The sequence below is a fragment of the Populus trichocarpa genome, chromosome 3, assembly GCF_000002775.5.
Source record: "Populus trichocarpa isolate Nisqually-1 chromosome 3, P.trichocarpa_v4.1, whole genome shotgun sequence".
Taxonomy (NCBI): domain Eukaryota; kingdom Viridiplantae; phylum Streptophyta; class Magnoliopsida; order Malpighiales; family Salicaceae; genus Populus; species Populus trichocarpa.
The window spans coordinates 13,428,656-13,445,904 of record NC_037287.2 but is presented as its reverse complement, the minus strand read 5'-3'; the positions used below and the strand labels follow the sequence as shown (position 1 = coordinate 13,445,904).

The 17,249-nt window shown below is 32.8% G+C and overlaps 2 protein-coding genes across 6 annotated transcripts; both read left to right on the top strand.

Annotated features, from left to right (window-relative positions):
* Nucleotides 1-2,108: 2,108 nt before the first annotated feature.
* LOC7479214 (uncharacterized) lies at nt 2,109-7,040 on the top strand. Of its 5 annotated transcripts, XM_052451749.1 has the most exons (6): nt 2,109-2,354; nt 3,415-3,700; nt 4,000-4,179; nt 4,585-5,140; nt 5,279-5,297; nt 5,334-7,040. In XM_052451749.1, exons 2-6 carry the CDS (start codon nt 3,563-3,565, stop codon nt 6,589-6,591), a joined length of 2,151 nt encoding a protein of 716 aa, XP_052307709.1. In that variant the 5' UTR covers nt 2,109-2,354; nt 3,415-3,562; the 3' UTR covers nt 6,592-7,040. The 5 variants fall into 5 exon arrangements, with proteins under 5 accessions (XP_052307709.1, XP_052307710.1, XP_024452253.2 ...); XM_024596485.2 differs by having other exon boundaries at nt 2,110-2,354; nt 3,505-3,700; nt 5,279-7,040; XM_024596484.2 differs by having other exon boundaries at nt 2,110-2,354; nt 5,279-7,040.
* Nucleotides 7,041-11,700: 4,660 nt separating this feature from the next.
* On the top strand, nt 11,701-14,421 carry LOC7465520 (probable WRKY transcription factor 17). Its single transcript, XM_024596958.2, has 3 exons — nt 11,701-13,070; nt 13,402-13,527; nt 14,025-14,421. Exons 1-3 carry the CDS (start codon nt 12,439-12,441, stop codon nt 14,179-14,181), a joined length of 915 nt encoding a protein of 304 aa, XP_024452726.1. The 5' UTR covers nt 11,701-12,438; the 3' UTR covers nt 14,182-14,421.
* Nucleotides 14,422-17,249: the final 2,828 nt, after the last annotated feature.

Below are 17,249 nucleotides of genomic sequence, written 5' to 3'. Positions count from 1 at the left end.
TTGTCACAACGCCAAGTTCGGTGGCCCAGAACGTCTCTTTCTCTGGTAAGTATCGGTCGTTTTTATGAAAAGGATTGTGTTTGGGAGGTTGATATGCGCGCAAAAAATTATTATATTGATCCTCGCTCCATGCTCCACGACAATAATAGTTGTAAGTTAGTCAATGCTTTGTCCCCAGAGAAGAAAAAGAAAAGAAAAGAAGCAACAGAGAAAGGTGAGGTCGGTCAATGCTACTAGGATTCTCTGTAACGAATTGAATAATTTTACTTCACTGTTGCTTGAAATCTTTAATAAACCATTGGATAATAATGTATGTATAATTTTAAAGATAGTATATAAAAATATAGCAGTAATTATTTTTTAAAATATTTTTTCTCATAAATACACCAAAACGGAAAAAAACACAGCATAAAACAACACTTGATTTACAATAATCAAAAGATCGAGACAATTCAGGCATCCCAGTAATCATGTACAGCCTGTTAAAGTAACATTTGATCGAGTCGAGAACATGCATGGGACATATATAGTAGGGTTCATATCTGTCCATAAACCAGCAAATTGACAGTGCATAATGAATTTTCTGCTAGCATCTGTTATGAGTTTGAAGATATTAAATTTCTACAAGGCCCATCAGTAGATTTGTTCGTCATTGGATTCCGCATTAATATCAAATTCAATGTCTCATAATTATTTTTAAAAAAATCTCTTGTTGTTTTTCTTAATATCTAGTACTTTCAATAATATAATTAAATATTTCAAAATGCCATAAGATTTAAAATAAGTTTGTCCAATGTATGTTAGATGAAGATTGATCATTTAATGCTCAAAGAGCATATTTGCCTATCCAATTTTTTATTAAGAAAATAGAAGGTTTATTTTCTTTTTTAAACTCCCAATAAATCACGTTGCACAGACAACATTTTTGTATATTGAGAGGATCGAATTTATATTAATAGAAGCATATCAATATTGAGTTGCAACCAAGATAACACTTAAAAAGAATCTTGAAGTCAAGAAGAATGAATCAAGATTTCAAATAGTTTAATATATATTAATCTTTATGGAATTCTCAGATGATTCATGTCTCTGTATCCATCACATTCATTTTCGTTGTTTAACTTCTGTCAGTGGTGGATCATGCTGGGCTGCAATGCTTCTGCTATGCTAGTCCTATTTCTGCTTTCAGGGATAGATTATGGACTCGTCTCCGTAAGTTTTCAACTGGTTTTCAGGAGCCTTGGACCTTAGTAGGAGACTTTAATTTGCTTTAATCGACCCTCGCGTTTTAAAGAGAGGATTGCTTGGATATCGGCTTTAAGGGGAATAATTTTGCTTATGCTCGAAAATGTCATCATGTTTATACTGCTCATGTTCGGTTGGATACAGGGTTTGTGTAATGAAAACTGTCCGCTTTTATTCCCTGTAGCATTTCCAGTGTTCATTTTAACGAGGCTATTATTTATCATTATCACCTAGCTTGACGGTTTTGTGTGCAGTGAACTGCCAATTTCTTGAAGAAGACAATACCTCCTGTGTAAATAAATACAAAAGAAAATTGTTATTTGTCCTTTTCACTGATTTTTTTATAAAGAATTAGCTTCTTTATTTTAGGGGGTTTGTTCTTTCAAAAGCGTTGAAAAGACAACTAAACATGTCTTTTATAATATAAAATATAAATAAATAATTTTCTAGCCCCGTAGTATATAAGCTAAGGATAAAATAATTAAAATTGTTAATTCAATTTTATTTTATAAATATTTTAAATAATATAATTAAATATTTTTATAAAGATAAAAATTATAATAAATTATTAGTGAAATTAAATTATAATTTCATTACAATTGTATTTTTAGAAGTATTTTTAAGTGTGTTCTAACTTTTATTTTTAAAAAAATTAAATTTTTTTTGTTAAAAAATAATTTTATATGTTTTGGATTATTTTGATGTGTTAATTTTTTTAAAAAATATAAAAAATATTAATTTAATATAAAAAATATTTTAAAAAACAATTATAATTACAATTAAAATTAAGAGAGAGAGAGAGAGATGGAATCACAAAACAGAGAAAGCAAAGAAAGAAAGAGACAGAAAGTTAACCCATAAAAAGAAATGATACACAACCCTCACTGTTAACTATATTAGTAGCTCAATTCTAGTCTCTCACTCCTTCTCTCGTTATATTCAGTGAGAGAGAGAAAATAATTTATCTCTCTCATTGGGTTCTCTTTGATCTGATTCCCTCTCTTTTTTACTTGTCTTTCATGATGGGTTTTGTATGGTTTTTACATTCTTTTCTTTGCCATGTGGGTTTCTAAAGAAGAAGTTGAAGATTATGGGTTCTTTGCTTCATGGTACTCTCTTTTCCTTCTCTTTTTTTCTTTTCTTACATCATTTTGGGATTTGAGTTTCATTGTTGTTGATAACATGTTTTTGTTGTGTATTGTTTTGGTTTTTTTTTTTGAGGGGGGTTACTATAACAGTGTTTTATTGTGTATGGGCTGGATATGAAGTGGAGTTTTGATCCGTTGAATGTCCTTGTATAACTCGTGCCAAAATGTTTGCAAGATATAAACTTTACATGCCAAAGAATACATATTGAGCTTCTACTTGGTTCGTGAATCATTAGCGAAGTTATTTCCGTTGTTAATATGCAAATCCCATGTCATTAATGCAAATTATCAGGGCTTAGTTTGGTTGCGGTTTTTTTTTTTTTTTTTGAGAACTGGCTTAGTTTGTAGTGTACATGAGTCTCATCGTATAAAGGCTTAAAATTTTGATTGGCTATGAAGGCATCAGAGTCATTTCTTGTGGCTTGAAAAAATGAGGCTACTTTCTTTTGTGGCTGGGGGTCTTTGGGAACCATTTGGGGCTGGCTTGGTGAATGGGAAATTTGAGAAAGCATCGTTGTCCAAGTGTTCATGGAATTTGTGTCCTTTGTTAAGCCATATCTGGGTTCTTATTGGCCAAATTTCATGTCCATGTCCATGTATGCATTGGCTTCTATGCATTGAACTTTTTCTGCTACTGAATAGTGCTGGAAGAGTTAACTATAGAGCGAGTCAGATCATATTTTGCATTGTGTGGGACATGCATAATTGTTGGTGGTACTGTTACATCTGGGCGCTGAAAACAGAGTTCGTGACCCTGCAAGGATGTCAACGGCTCTGGTGATGATTTCGGTTGTAGACATGCTGTTGATATGTACTTCATTTCTCATTTGACGTGTAAATAGCTTCTCTGGAGTTTGTTTTTCATGTGCATGATTAGTGCTGCTTAGTATTCATATGATTTTGCTAGTGCTTTAAGCAGGGGAAAGCTTATTTCATTGGTGCCGCTTAGACTGTCATAGAGTTGCCGGTTCATTGGTTGATTCTGGGCATCTTATAACTAGCAATTCTTTTGAAAATGTAGGGATGGTGAATGGGTGGTTTCTTGGTTCTTATCGGTGCTGCCCATCTCATAACTAGAAATTTTATTTGGAATTTACTGGATGGAATATAGATTTTGGAGACAAATGATCACAAAATGCAGCTTAGGGTACGATTCGTGATGTGATGCGATGGACTTGTTCAATCCTAGCAAGGAGATGTTGATGCAAGGAGATTTAGATCTGAACTCTGTACAGCTATACACAGATTCATTTAAAGAAGTTATAAAGAAGACAATTCTCAAGCAGGAGGTTATATTTAGGACTCAGGTTTGACCTCAACATTCAACATGCATCATAATATGTTTTGAGCTAAATCTGATATCATATGATTCCTTTGAGTTTGGTCAGAATGTTGGGTCACTTCTGTCATATGTAGCTTGAACTACTCGGTCATACTAAAACTAAGCTGAGCTCTGAGATTTTGGGTTACACTTTTTTAATATGGTTTATCTTATGGGTGAATCATAAGGTCATGGTTGATGGCATGAAACATAGAAGTTTACGTGTTTGCAAAACCATGGTTTTGCCACAATACTCTTATCTTCATTTTACTTGTATTTCTTTAGGTCCATGAACTCCATCAGTTATATAGGACACAGAAGTCACTAATGAAGAATCTTGGTTGTAAGGGGTGTGGTGCATACAATTCATGGGATGCAAATGTGCAATCATTTTTACCACCATTTACAAATCCTACAAGAGTTGAACCGCTGGTGAAAGAAACAGGAATTTCCTCATTTTCCAAGGTAAATGAAACCTCCAACTATGAGCTTGCTCTTAAAAGTGATCCTTAATGTAGGAGAGGAGGGTTTTTTTTTCAATCATGGTTTTTAGGCTCTTTTTCTCGTGTTTTTGTGGCACAAGCTCAAGTCTTCTACGGCATGCCATATGAAAGTCCAACCTATAGCAATGACAAAAATGTTGGCAATTCAGTTAGTAGAGACATACTCTTAATTCCTTTCAATGGCTTCCTGCTTTAATTTGGTTAGATTGAGGCTTTTTGGTCCTTCAGAAAAGACAAGTGGTTGTTGAATCATCAACAACTGGCGTATCATGTATTATATCTTTCCATGGAAAACTTCACTAGATAGCTTTAAAACAATCATCATACACGCTTTTCGTTGTGCTAATGTAAGGATCTTGTCTTTCAGGTGTTCTCAACACCTTCCACAAGCGAGGAGTTGTTAGATGGGTGCCAAGATGCATATTATAGGCTTAAGCAGAGGCCTCTTGATCTTCAGCTCTCTGCTGATGAATTCATCAGCCATGTCGAGGAGGATCTCCCAAGCATAGGACATGCTTGGAATCATCGCTTAAGAGAACCCATAGACTTTAAGCATCCTCTCTCTTCTAATTACTCTTCAGGTACTGAGGAGTTGAAGCTTTCCCTGACCACTGGAGTTGACTATAGAAGAACAGAAGGTGCATTGAGGACTTGGTTTGATAAGAAAACTCATCAGTACTGTTCTGTGATTGATTTGGAATCAGATGAGATGATATCAGATGATCATGCAAAATGCACACCTTCTGTTGGCGGTGCTGCTCCAGAAACTTATTCCCCAGGCAAGCACAAGTCACTAGTTTCTGCCTTCTCCAATTTAATCTTCTCAACTAGAGCAAAGAAAGATCCATCTGTTGAGATTGCAGAAAGCAGCTCTTTTCAAGAACATAGTGAATGCTGCCGAGAGCAGACCTCTTCGAATGAAGGTACTGATAATCACTACTTGGAAGTCAATATAGTATTTTTTATCCATGAATGTGTGTTTCAGGATTTTGATCTTGTGCAATTTAGGTATATGGTTAGCCACCATCATATTTAGCTCCTCTTATTGTTCTTGCAAGCAGGAATTATGGAGTTACATGATGATATCCTGTTTAATAATCTTTCCACCAAAATTCAACAGTCCACTTCACATCTAAAAGCTGATTTGGACCTCAACAAAGTTTGCCTCGATGACCCGTCATGTTTCTCAAATGATCCTCTATTGGCCTATCCTTCACCGGCCAGCTCAGCAGGTGTATCTGCAGTAGTTATTGGGAGCGTGCAGGAAGAAACTTGCCCAACCACTTCTTGGGAGAAACGAGTCAATGGCTGCTCAAATGAAATTTCTGATATCCTTCATGCTGCTCAAGTAGATTTAAACAGCACAACTAGGAGCGCAAATGTTTGGACTAGAAGTTCCGACCATAATGGAATAAGCGGTAGGGTAGTGAACCTTACAGGGCCAGAGCCCATGGCCAGCTCCCCAGTAGACATTTTTGTAGACATTGGCAGCTGCAGTGGCGACCTTAAGAATGATAATGTTGTGCTGAAGGCGAAACTTGCAAATGGTCTTCTACATGATTTAAATCAAATGCGTTTAGCTGCTATAGAACTGACCTCTGAGAAGAGCCAAGTGGAAGACGCTGTCTTTTCATGTGTATATCAGTCTCAAAATGATAGACATGGAAATCAATCTCCTGTTTCATGCAAGTCTGGCATTTATGATAATGATTCAAACAGTGGAAAGACAGCGCAATGTGGCAATGTGTCTGGTGATGTGAACACTGATTTGAAAAGCCACTTAGGGGCACAAGTTGCTGATGCCTCATCAGATGAGAATGACCTAAGAACTTCCAACAGTTGTGATTTGAAAAATGAATGCTACCACAAGAAAGAAGAATCAGCCAAAGTGGATGGTTTGATGAAAAGAGCAGCTGAATCACTTATAAATTTGTCTTTGGAGAATTCAGTTTCCTATCAAGATTCGTCTGCCAAAGAAATCAGAAATGAGACTAGAGAGGAGCCCCAGTATACTTGTGATTCTTTTGAATTAATAGTTGTGGATCTAACGGAGAGCAATGTGGATGAAAATTCCGTGACATCAAAGCCATATGAAGTAAATGATGTGGAGACAAAAGATTTTGGCTCAAAGTTGAGACGGGGAAGGAGAATGAAAGATTTCCAGAAGGAGATACTGCCTGCTCTGGCATCTCTTTCAAGACATGAAATTCATGAAGATTTAAACATTATTGAGGGAGTTTTAAGATCAAGAGAATACCGCAAAATCAGCGGCAAGATGGCAAGAAATGGAGAGAACTGGTCTCCACCGTTGAGAAGTAGACGGTCAAGACTCAATTATGCTGGACGGAGAAATTGTTCATCGAGGTTCAAGTAGAAGTCATTAACAGCCTGATATCTAATCACATCCGTTCTAGATCTACGGAGCATCTTTGCATATATAGCAGCACATATAGTTCGATCTCATTTCCTAGCTTTAGAAACAGAACGCATTACTTCAAATGGATGGTTGGTCTTCATATTTTGTTCCATTCTTAGGGCAATATTTTCCTTCACCACACCTATCTTTGGCACCTTCAATGCTTCTCTCTATGTATCACTTTTTCGTGTTTGTTTCCCTTGATGATGGCACTAAGTGAGAGAGTTGATATTTTGCTTCTTTACTGATGGCAAAAGAAGTTGCTGACAGAAAAGTTTGCTGCTCGGTAAGGCTACTGCTGTTGTATATGTTAACACGCCCTTTTCGATGAATGACATCGAATTTTAGAAGTTGTTCCATTTTGAGCAGTGTAGTAATTGCCACATTTATAATGATTAGCTTCTGCACTTTCATGGCTCGTGCACTATATGGATTCCATGCTGGTACCCCCGGCAAAAACATTTTCTCCCAGACAATTTACTTTGAGAAGCGGGGCATGCGATCGGGGACTGTAACAGCGGTCATCTTGATAATTCAATCAATGATTTCTTGTAGTTGAATTATACCTTATTGTTACCAATCCTGGGCATGCTACGGGGTGTGAAAACATCCAGCCCAACTTTCTGGCTGCTGTTACCAGCAAACATCTGGTCTTGTCCTAGCTGGATTTTCTTGGAGTCAAAGTTGAACCGGCCCAACTTGCAGCCATGAAAAGGTCATAGCAAATGTCTCGCAATGGCTGCTAGAACAATGCATATGCTTGCGAACAAACTTGTTGTAAATTTTACAACTAGATGGCTCCGCAGTTCATTTTGCTGGATTTTAACAGTTAATATATATATGGAAAGTTTTATATAAGAGTTGTACTTTTCTGAAATAGTAGTCGTTGAGGAAATGACCTAATTTGGGACCATTTAGTCATTTCAAAGCATATTATGACTTTTGGGTTGTGGCCGTCCTGGATGTGTCCATCATATATATATATATATATATATATATTAACACATTGGCGTAAGTGGCATGTCAAGTACACACCTGTCAAGGTCTCGTTAGAGAAGCAGGCTCAAATGTCATGAGCTCAAATGTCATTTGTCATATTGGATCTGGTGATCTGTAGGCTAAAGATTTTCTCTTCTTTTCAAAGTAGTACTGTAACAATAAAATATTGTTGATGTAAAACAGTTAAAAGTTTAATTAGAAGAATAACACAGTTTGTAAAATCAAATATATTATTATATACAATTCAAATTTAAAAAATTTACAGACACAATTTCTCTAACCTCTTAACTCTATCAATCAACTCAACAATTCATAATTCAATTCACATAACATTTAACTTAATTTAATTTCAACTAAATTCATGAATAATTAAACAAGATTAATTCTTATAAATTCAAGTGTATCATTTAACTACATCTAAATATTATCATAAGTCGTGAACAAATATGTATCAAAATCATTTCAACTCATGAATAGATCTAAATCACTCATGGATGAGCTTGCCTCCCCAACTAAATATCCTTGTTCACGAAAATGATTTCATCATCCGCTAATGTCATTCCAAGATGCTCAATCTTCTTAAGTTCTTGAAGTCCATCACAACACAAAAAGAATATAGTATTGGTCATGACATGTCTCATCTCATCAACTCTTTCATGGAGTATAACAGCAGTTTTTTGAGCTTCCCGTATTAAATAATACATCTAATACATATATAAAAAAACTATCATCGTAATCTATAATATATAAATAAGATATTTAATAAATGTTATAAGAAAAATCTAATTCATACCGATTGATTCTCCTACTAAGTGAACTCTATATTAAGTGACTTTTCTTATCGTGGTCTATTATTTATATAGAGTTCTGAAATTTACAGTTCATTTTTTGTGGTTAGCCCAAACATTGAATTCATATTGTCATCACTAGAAATGGATACACCAATATAAGAAATTGGACACACCTCGTATTTCATCCTCCAAGTAATGTTAACTTTAATTCTCCTAAATTCTATTTAATTCAACCACATGTAAATCTTTTTAGTTAAGTGACATGTCTAATCTTGTAGTCAAGAACTTATTACTTTCTCCATTGTAAATTATACAATTATTGTCGTCCATAATATTACCATTATAAAAGTATAGTAATCCTATACTTGCTGCTAAAAACATAACAATATCCAATCCTAATTTATCAATATTGCGAATTAATCATGACCCATAATTTTGACAAAATTTGAATCAAAGAAATCATAAACACTAACATAATTAACAAAACACTCATGGTAAGAGATTGATTTTTAGGTGGCAAAATGCAAGTATCAATGCTATGACATCACTTGCCAGTTCAGGAGGCAGCAACTAGGCAACTGCACAAGTAAGGCCAAAGCTTGTTATTTAATTGATTGGACATAGAAAAGCAACACAACAAATCAGTTTGAATGGATGAGAATATCGTTAGGGAGCACAGTTGTTTCCAACCATATGATCTTTTGACTGAGAACTTGATGGAGTATCCCTTCGAGTACTATCAGCAATGATGGGGTGATTCTTGATATCTAAGGCCATGCCTGCCTGAGAGCACATTGTAGGTAAGATTTCTGTGAAAGATGTGCTTATTCTGATATGGATTCTTTATTGCGACGGGAAATAAAAACTGCACTAATTAATAGGAGGAGTGAAGATGAAGCCACTAAAAGCCATCCTTTGGGAAGAAGCATGCTTCAATGATGAACCCAAAAAGGATATATGCTAGCTAGTGGTCCCAGTTCTTGAATGAAAGTGACTGCCATTGCAATGGCTGGCTGCCTGGTTAGTGGATTAGAATCGTGGGCAAGTGGAACAAGGCCACATACAGCCAAAAATTTTCACCTAAATATTTGAATCTCTTTGTGCCTGTCCCGCAACCCACATATACAGTGGAATGATTTTTGTTTTATTTATAAAAAAAGCATAGCAATGGTTTCACTTTACAGCTTCACGGTGAATATATATATATATATATATATATATATATATATTGGTATCGAATTTCTTTGATTGTATCTGATATGTGTTTTGAAAGTTGTTTCTTTTCTTTGCATATTCTTGAAAATTTAAAGTTTTGATTAGTTTCATACTTTGATTGGAAGCCGGTTTAATAAAATATAGTTTGAATTTGTAAATTTAAGACATAATAAAAAAAGGATCAAACTGACAATCAAAAAACAAATTGACCTTTCTCAAATTCACATTAAAAAATAGTTTTAGTCTATATATTCTTCACTGATTTCTTTTTTATCCTTGTAGTTTTAGAATTTCAAGATTTGATTCAAAATTTCATTTCTTTCATGTTCTAGTCTTTAAATTTAAGAAAGGATCGAGAGTGAAACCAACTGAAAAAACAAGAAAAAAAAAAGATAGTGATTGATTGGTCATGTTTTAAAAATAAAAAAACTAATATTTATGTTAATATGTTTCATTTTATAAGAATAATGTCATTGAAGTGACTTTTTTTTATCATTCATCTTCCCGAAAAAGGTAAATCAAGCTTGGAGGTATTTTCTATTCAAATTTATTATTTACTTTTTAACATATTAAAGCATGATTCAATGTTAGAAATGAGTTTATTAAGGTCTTGAGAGTTTTTATTAAGAGCTTTTAGGTAAAAACATGGTTGAAAATGAATTTTTTAGGTCCTAGAAGTTGAACCCTGACTTTTTGATCATATGAGGTGGCTTAAATTTAACCCGTCATCTTTTTTGTTTTTTAAAAAAATTAAACATAAAAAGAGAGCTAGAAGTGTGGGCTCGGCTTTACACGTCTACGCATAATCGTCTAACCCTTTTTATTTTGAGCTAGGAGTTGGCCCATTCAAACCCAGATTTCTAGACTCTTTTATAAAGCTCTTATTTATTTATTTATTTATTATAATCTTAATTAAGAGTATTGAAATAAAATAATTAAAATTATATTTAGTATACTATTCTATTAAATACCATTCAAATTTAAATTTGTTTTCAAATAAGATTATACTATTTTTATAATATTAATAATCGCATTTTTTAAGCCCTTTGTAATTAATTTTTTTTATTATTTCTCTTCTGAATTTTAATCAAAACTCATTATAGTAAAATAATTTAAATTATATTTAAGATATCATTTCATTAGATCCCATTCAATTTGACATTTATTTTATAATGTGAGCAATTACTTTGTTAATTTTTATATGTTAACCTATGCAGATTTTTTCTAAGTTTATGATCATGAATAATTAATGAAAAAAATGTTTAATCATTATAGTTTTCTAAACAAAATAAATATTACATGAATCAAAAAAGAAGGTTTTGAAAAAAAAAAATTCTCTCCCTAATTTTATTTGTTGTCTTTATTATGAATGTATTTTATATTATCATATAATTAATTAAAAATATATTTCAAAAAGTTTTTCATGGCAGTGCACCAACAATATGTTATTCTTATTTTTTTAATATATTAACATCAAAATTATCAAAATATAATTCCTTTTATTTTATTATTAAAGCTTGCTTTTATAGTTTTTATAAGCTATTACTTAAAAAAAATATTTTTTTCTGCTAAAACATATAAAACAAATCATGAAGGGGTTTTAATTAAAAATATGTCTCTTTTATCCTTATTTAAATCGCTTATTTTTTTATTCTATTTCTTTTAGTTTTTATTGAATTAACAACATAGCCCAAAATTTTTTTTTTGTTAAAGAATATATTAGTAAAACAGAAAGAATTATACTAGAAAATTATATATTTTGCTTTGATTAAATTTAAATTATTATTTTTCTTAAAAAAATAATTTTATTGTTATATAATTAAATAAATAAAATTAATAGCTCTTCGTGGTACAATATCATTAAAACGCATTCATAAATCTTTTTTTATTGCCATAGACAATACACACACGGCGCACGTATATTTATTCAAAGTATCTTCATAATTAAACGTGGATATGCTAAATCTTTAAGAAAATGACAAGTGAAAAATATTAAAAAAATACAGGGATAAACATTATATGTTTGTTATTCACCAAGAAAAAAATAAGAAAGCATATTAATTACATGTTTGATTGTTTTTCATTTGTATTATTCTCATGTAATAAGATGTTTCATCCTGAAAACTTGCAGGTTCTTGATTAATCTGTGTGAATACCCTGATCACATTAATTAGTAACTTCAACGTCATGGATGTGATGCTAGAGTTGGGATTTGGAGTGAAGAAGCATCACCAGTGGCTGTAACTGATGAGAAATTTGTCTTTTCAATGATTTTTACGGAGTTTTGCAGCATTATTTTATCAACATTACTAAATGATACATAAAGCCGGCACAAAGCCACTTGAGAACGCAATGACAGTCACCTTTGTTTCTACTCCAACGTTTTCTTCTTCTTCTTCTTCTTCTTTTTTTAAAAAAATCTTCCTGATCTTTCTTCCCTTTGTCTCTATTTTTTCGAACTTATTTATTGATTAGACGGATTCCATAATCCAAGCTATCGTTTTGCATATCAGTTGCGTACATAAAAAACAGAGAGAGAGGGAGAGAAGAAGAAGAAGAAGGTATCTTCATTGCTTGGTTTTGAACAGTTTGCTCAGTTAATTGCTTTTGGTTCACCTGCTATTAGAAAAATATAGTTTGTCTATTAGGATCGTGGCTTATCTCGTCATTCATGGTGTTTTGACTCTCACTGTCTAAACCTAGACAAGGCCTTTTATCAGGTAGTTCCGATACTAGGTTGTCAGCGTAGCGTGCAAACTCCAGACTGAATACGAAGGAAGCTTCAGCTGTTTGTGTTTCAATGACTCCAAGATGGGATTTCAAAATTCATGAGGTTGCTCAAAGTAGTTTCAGACATGCTCATAATCTGTTTAGCTGTATTTCTGATAAAAATCAGAAAAGAAGCATCCAGGAAGTAAGCCTGATTGCTCAAGATGCAGTTAATGAATTCAGAAATTTAGTTAGAATCCTTGACGATTCAGAGCAGTCAGATTGTAAGAGGATCAGGAAAGGTCCCTTACCACATGCCCATGACATAAACCCAGTTGAACTGATGGATAGTCCCAACTCTGTGTCTAAAAGTTCTGACCACAACTTTTCTCAACCCAATAGGCAGCTATTCCCTCTACAGAGTATTCTGTCAACTACTTCTTTGACCCATGTCAATACTCTCAACTTGTACAGGGAAAAACAGAAGAAGTCTAAAGACAACGTCGATGTCAAAAATAATTTGATCATGGGGTTGAACCATTCTCCCTTACAGACAAGCGCATATTTTTTAAATTCGGATGGAAGTGGCAGGATATTTCATCATTCATCATCAGAAGGTCTACCTTCTCAAGATGACTCCTCCATATTTTCCAAGAGCAAGAGTGAAGAGACTAGTGCTAAATGCCTTGCCTCAACCGGTGGATGTCACTGCTCAAAGCGAAGGCAAGTCATACCTAATTTGTTTCTTCTGATTTGACTCGAATTTATTTTACTTAACCCTGAGGAAACTTTTCGATTGTGATATCGGGAGAGATTCTTTTGCAGGCTTTAACTTGTCTTGCTGATTGATGCTTATGATATCGTCTTTTGCTGTATTTTTTTTACTTTAATATTTTTCAAGAATCAAATTATTTCCATCTGTAGTTGACGAAATCTTGGTATTAATAATGACATGATAGCTGTAATTTCGGTTGCCTCGACCAACTCCATATGTGCTGGATGATTTTGTGTTAATTTCTTGCTTTTAATCCCATCTTTCATTTATTATCTATAGGAAATCGAGGATCAAGAAAATTATTAAGGTTCCTGCTTTAAGCACTAAACTAGCTGACATACCTCCCGATGATCACTCCTGGAGAAAATATGGACAGAAGCCAATAAAAGGATCTCCATATCCCAGGTATTTTTCATCCTGAGTCCTGACATTGTCTCCTGTCAAATCTCTTTTGTTGCTGGGAGAGGCAAGCTTTATAGATTTTTATTTCCTCTCCTTGATATATAGCAACTGAAAGTAACTTGATTTAGTTGTGTAGAACTTCAAATTCGTTCTTTCTCTGCATTCGTCTACCCAATAAAACACAATACAGAATCAAACAGGACACACCGGACCAACTCATCATCCTGCTCAAGCTTAACATCTGTGTGATTTATGAAGCTTTGAGATAAATTATTATTGTTTTCTTCTTTTCTCCCCCAAGTCAATGTCCCATTCAACAACCATACTTGTAGTCAAGATTCATATGATTACACCTACTTGGTACATTTGCAATTTGGTTTTTGTAATCTTCATTACCGAACACAAGCTTTCGACACTAACCTGTCCATCTAAGAGTAAAGCTACCTAGACCAGTAATATTGCTTATTAACATCTCTTTAATTCGTTCTTTGGTTTCAAAGGAGCTACTATAAATGCAGCAGCAAGAGGGGATGCCCTGCAAGAAAACATGTAGAAAGGAGCCTGGAGGATCCTACCATGTTAGTTGTGGCTTATGAAGGGGAACACAATCACTCCAAAATTGCATTTCAATCTCCCAACATGATGCTTCATATTTAACAACAAAATCAAACCGTAGGACAACAGTATTTTCCAAGCTGGAATTGCTCGTGCACCTGCAAGCTATACAAGGTTCTTCTTCTGCTCCATGTGTTTCCTTCAAAAAAGATCCTGTCACTCCATCAAGACTCCCGATTAGTTACTCCTAGACTATATGCTTCTTCTTCATCAATGGATTTCATGTCTAGTTGTATACATGCTCTTTAAGATTTTCTAATAAAGGCTTATTTGTTTCATGCACGACTGAATTTTTCTAGTTTGGTTTTCAAATATCTTTCACTTCAAAAGAAAGACTCATTGAACCAGAAGTTTTATCATATCCCACTGAAATTTACTATGAAAATTCATCTTTTGAGACTTATTTTGATTGTTTAACTCCTGCCTGCATAGTATTTGTTTTCCAGGAGCTCAACCTCGTCAGATCAGACCTCACCTAACACATGGCCCGATCCAGCATAAAATGCTTGGAGAGTCTCTTTTGATTAAAAATCTTTAAGTGCCTATTGACACTAATTTAGTTATATATCTTATGCTTTATGCAAATTGTTTAATGTTGCTGCTTCGACTTGGAAAATGAATCAACTTCATAGTTTAAAAGAGATATGAAAATGGCAACACCAATCCTTTGGCCCAACACAATTTTTTCCACAAACGGACAAACTGATGGGTCCATACTTCTTCCACGATCTGTGCACTATCTTTGAGCTAATTAAAATAGAAAAAAACTTGATGAAAAATAAAGATTTTTTTAACAAAATATTAATAAAGTAAGCATGATCAATACTGGGACTATTTTATTATTTCTGTTACTATAGTGATTAATTGATTTGTTTTAATAAATTACATGGGATGAATTATAACCAAGTCCACTATCTTTTATGTTTCACTTCGAAATCTGGTTTGATTTATACTAATCAAAAGCAAAAATAAAAAATAAGATTAGCTAGAAAAACTTTTCTCGTTATAAGCCTGGATGGCCCATGTGGGATCCAAAACTTTTGCTAATATTGCATGCATGCTCAGGCCCAACCTATAATGTCCTACTTATAATGTCCTACTTCTAAGGGTGGTGTGTTTGTTTTGCACCTGTTTTTGTATTTGTGATGCAAAGTATTTGGTAACGGTAAAAATTATGTTTTATATTATAGAGATCATTAAAAAATTGAGTTTGAAACGCAATTTTCATGAAGCAGTTTTTATATGATTTTTTAACTGAATTTCGTAAAACATTGTTTGTTTTTGCGTTTCAAAAGCTTTTGAAAAAATTTAATAATTTTTTATTTTTTTTCTTTACTTCAAATTAATATTTTTTTATGTTTTTAGATTATTTTGATGCACTTATATCAAAAATAATTTTTAAAAATAAAAAATACATTATTTCAATGCATTTCCAAGTAAAAAATACTTTAAAAAGCAACCGCAACCACGCAACTACCAAATATTTTATACATGTCTTTTGTTGCACATAAACCTCAACTATATTTTTTACCAAACACGTATTTAAATCCAACTAACCACACCTAATCACACTTTTTTAAAATTTATTTTTTTCAAATTACAAACACAAAAACTACATTACAAACAAACAGACTTTGATCAAGACTTTTCTTTTATTATTTTCCACATTCCTTGAACCGAGAAAGTGAAAATGTAAGTAAATTTCCTGAATTGGGGTTTCACAATATATTTTATTTGGAAGTGTTGTTACGCCAAATCATTTAGATTTAACTATGTTATTGATAGCACTACGCTGCATATTATTCTTGTCATATAAAATGTTAATTTTAACTATAAAAAAATTTACAGATTTACATGATGATATGATCTAATTAACTTGATATATCTAAAGATAATATAAATGATAATTAAAAATATAGTTTGATTAAAAACAAATTAAAACGATATCTTTTTTAAAATATTAAAACAACAATATTTTAGATCAATTCAGATCAATTTAAGTTAACATATCAAATTTACTATCTAGATTATGAGACGACCATAAATCTAAAAATAAATAAATAAACTAATTTAATTTTTAATCAATTTAATATTAAATAATAATAATAATAATAAAAAATTCAATTAAAAAAATTACCCAGTTAAAAACAGTTATTTCGGAAGAGTATATTCTAGAATATGGAAGAGATTGTCTTGAGATGCATGTTGGAGCAATCAAATCGGCTGCAAGTGCTCTGGTGGTTGACGATTAATAAATTGCTACTGGTGGCACTCTGTGCGCTGCTATGAATTTACTTGGTAAACCTATTCTTGTTGAAGGCTTACTTGTTTATGTTCTTTTGGTTGTTACATGATGGGTGGTGTTTGTGTTTGTGTTACAAATTTATGCATACTAGACTGTTGATAAAAAAAAAATACAAAAGAATATCCTGACCTATTCCTTCTCCTTCTCCTTTTTGTTTCCTTTTCTTTTTTTAATAGAAAAGACTTCATCGTTCTTAATTGTGATCGAGTACAATGAAGAAACAAGAATTAAAAGAATTAAAATAAAATTAAGTTAACACATATATACGAACTTTTGAAGAAGGATAAGCAGGATTGTTTCTTGAAGAGTAAAAACCTTGCATGATGAGAGGTTGGTGTTCATATACACACTCCAGATTCTATGAATTTTGTCTGTGTAACGAATGCACATTTCTTCCTTGCGTATCTTCAACCTTGCAATCACACACAGCTACAGTTCAGACAATCATCCTTTTTATTTCCCTTTCCTCAACCATACGGGATTAGTAGCTTTTGCAGTTCACTTCGCTACTCCCGTAGGCTGCTGGGGCGTGCCTAAATTTAATGATGAAGTGACCGATTAGTACTGTGACAGAGTTATTTTTTAAAATATTTTTAGTTTTAAAATAAAATAAAATAAAATTTTATTTATTTATTAAAATTTATTCTTGATATCTAGAAACAAAAAATTTCATTGTCAGAGGAAGAGTAAATCAATTGTTATTATTATTGCTTTGTGTAAAGTTTCAAAAACAATCTTTAAATGTGTTTCAGAACACTAAGGTATGGATAATATTTTTAATACATGTATTTTTTAGTCTTTTTTC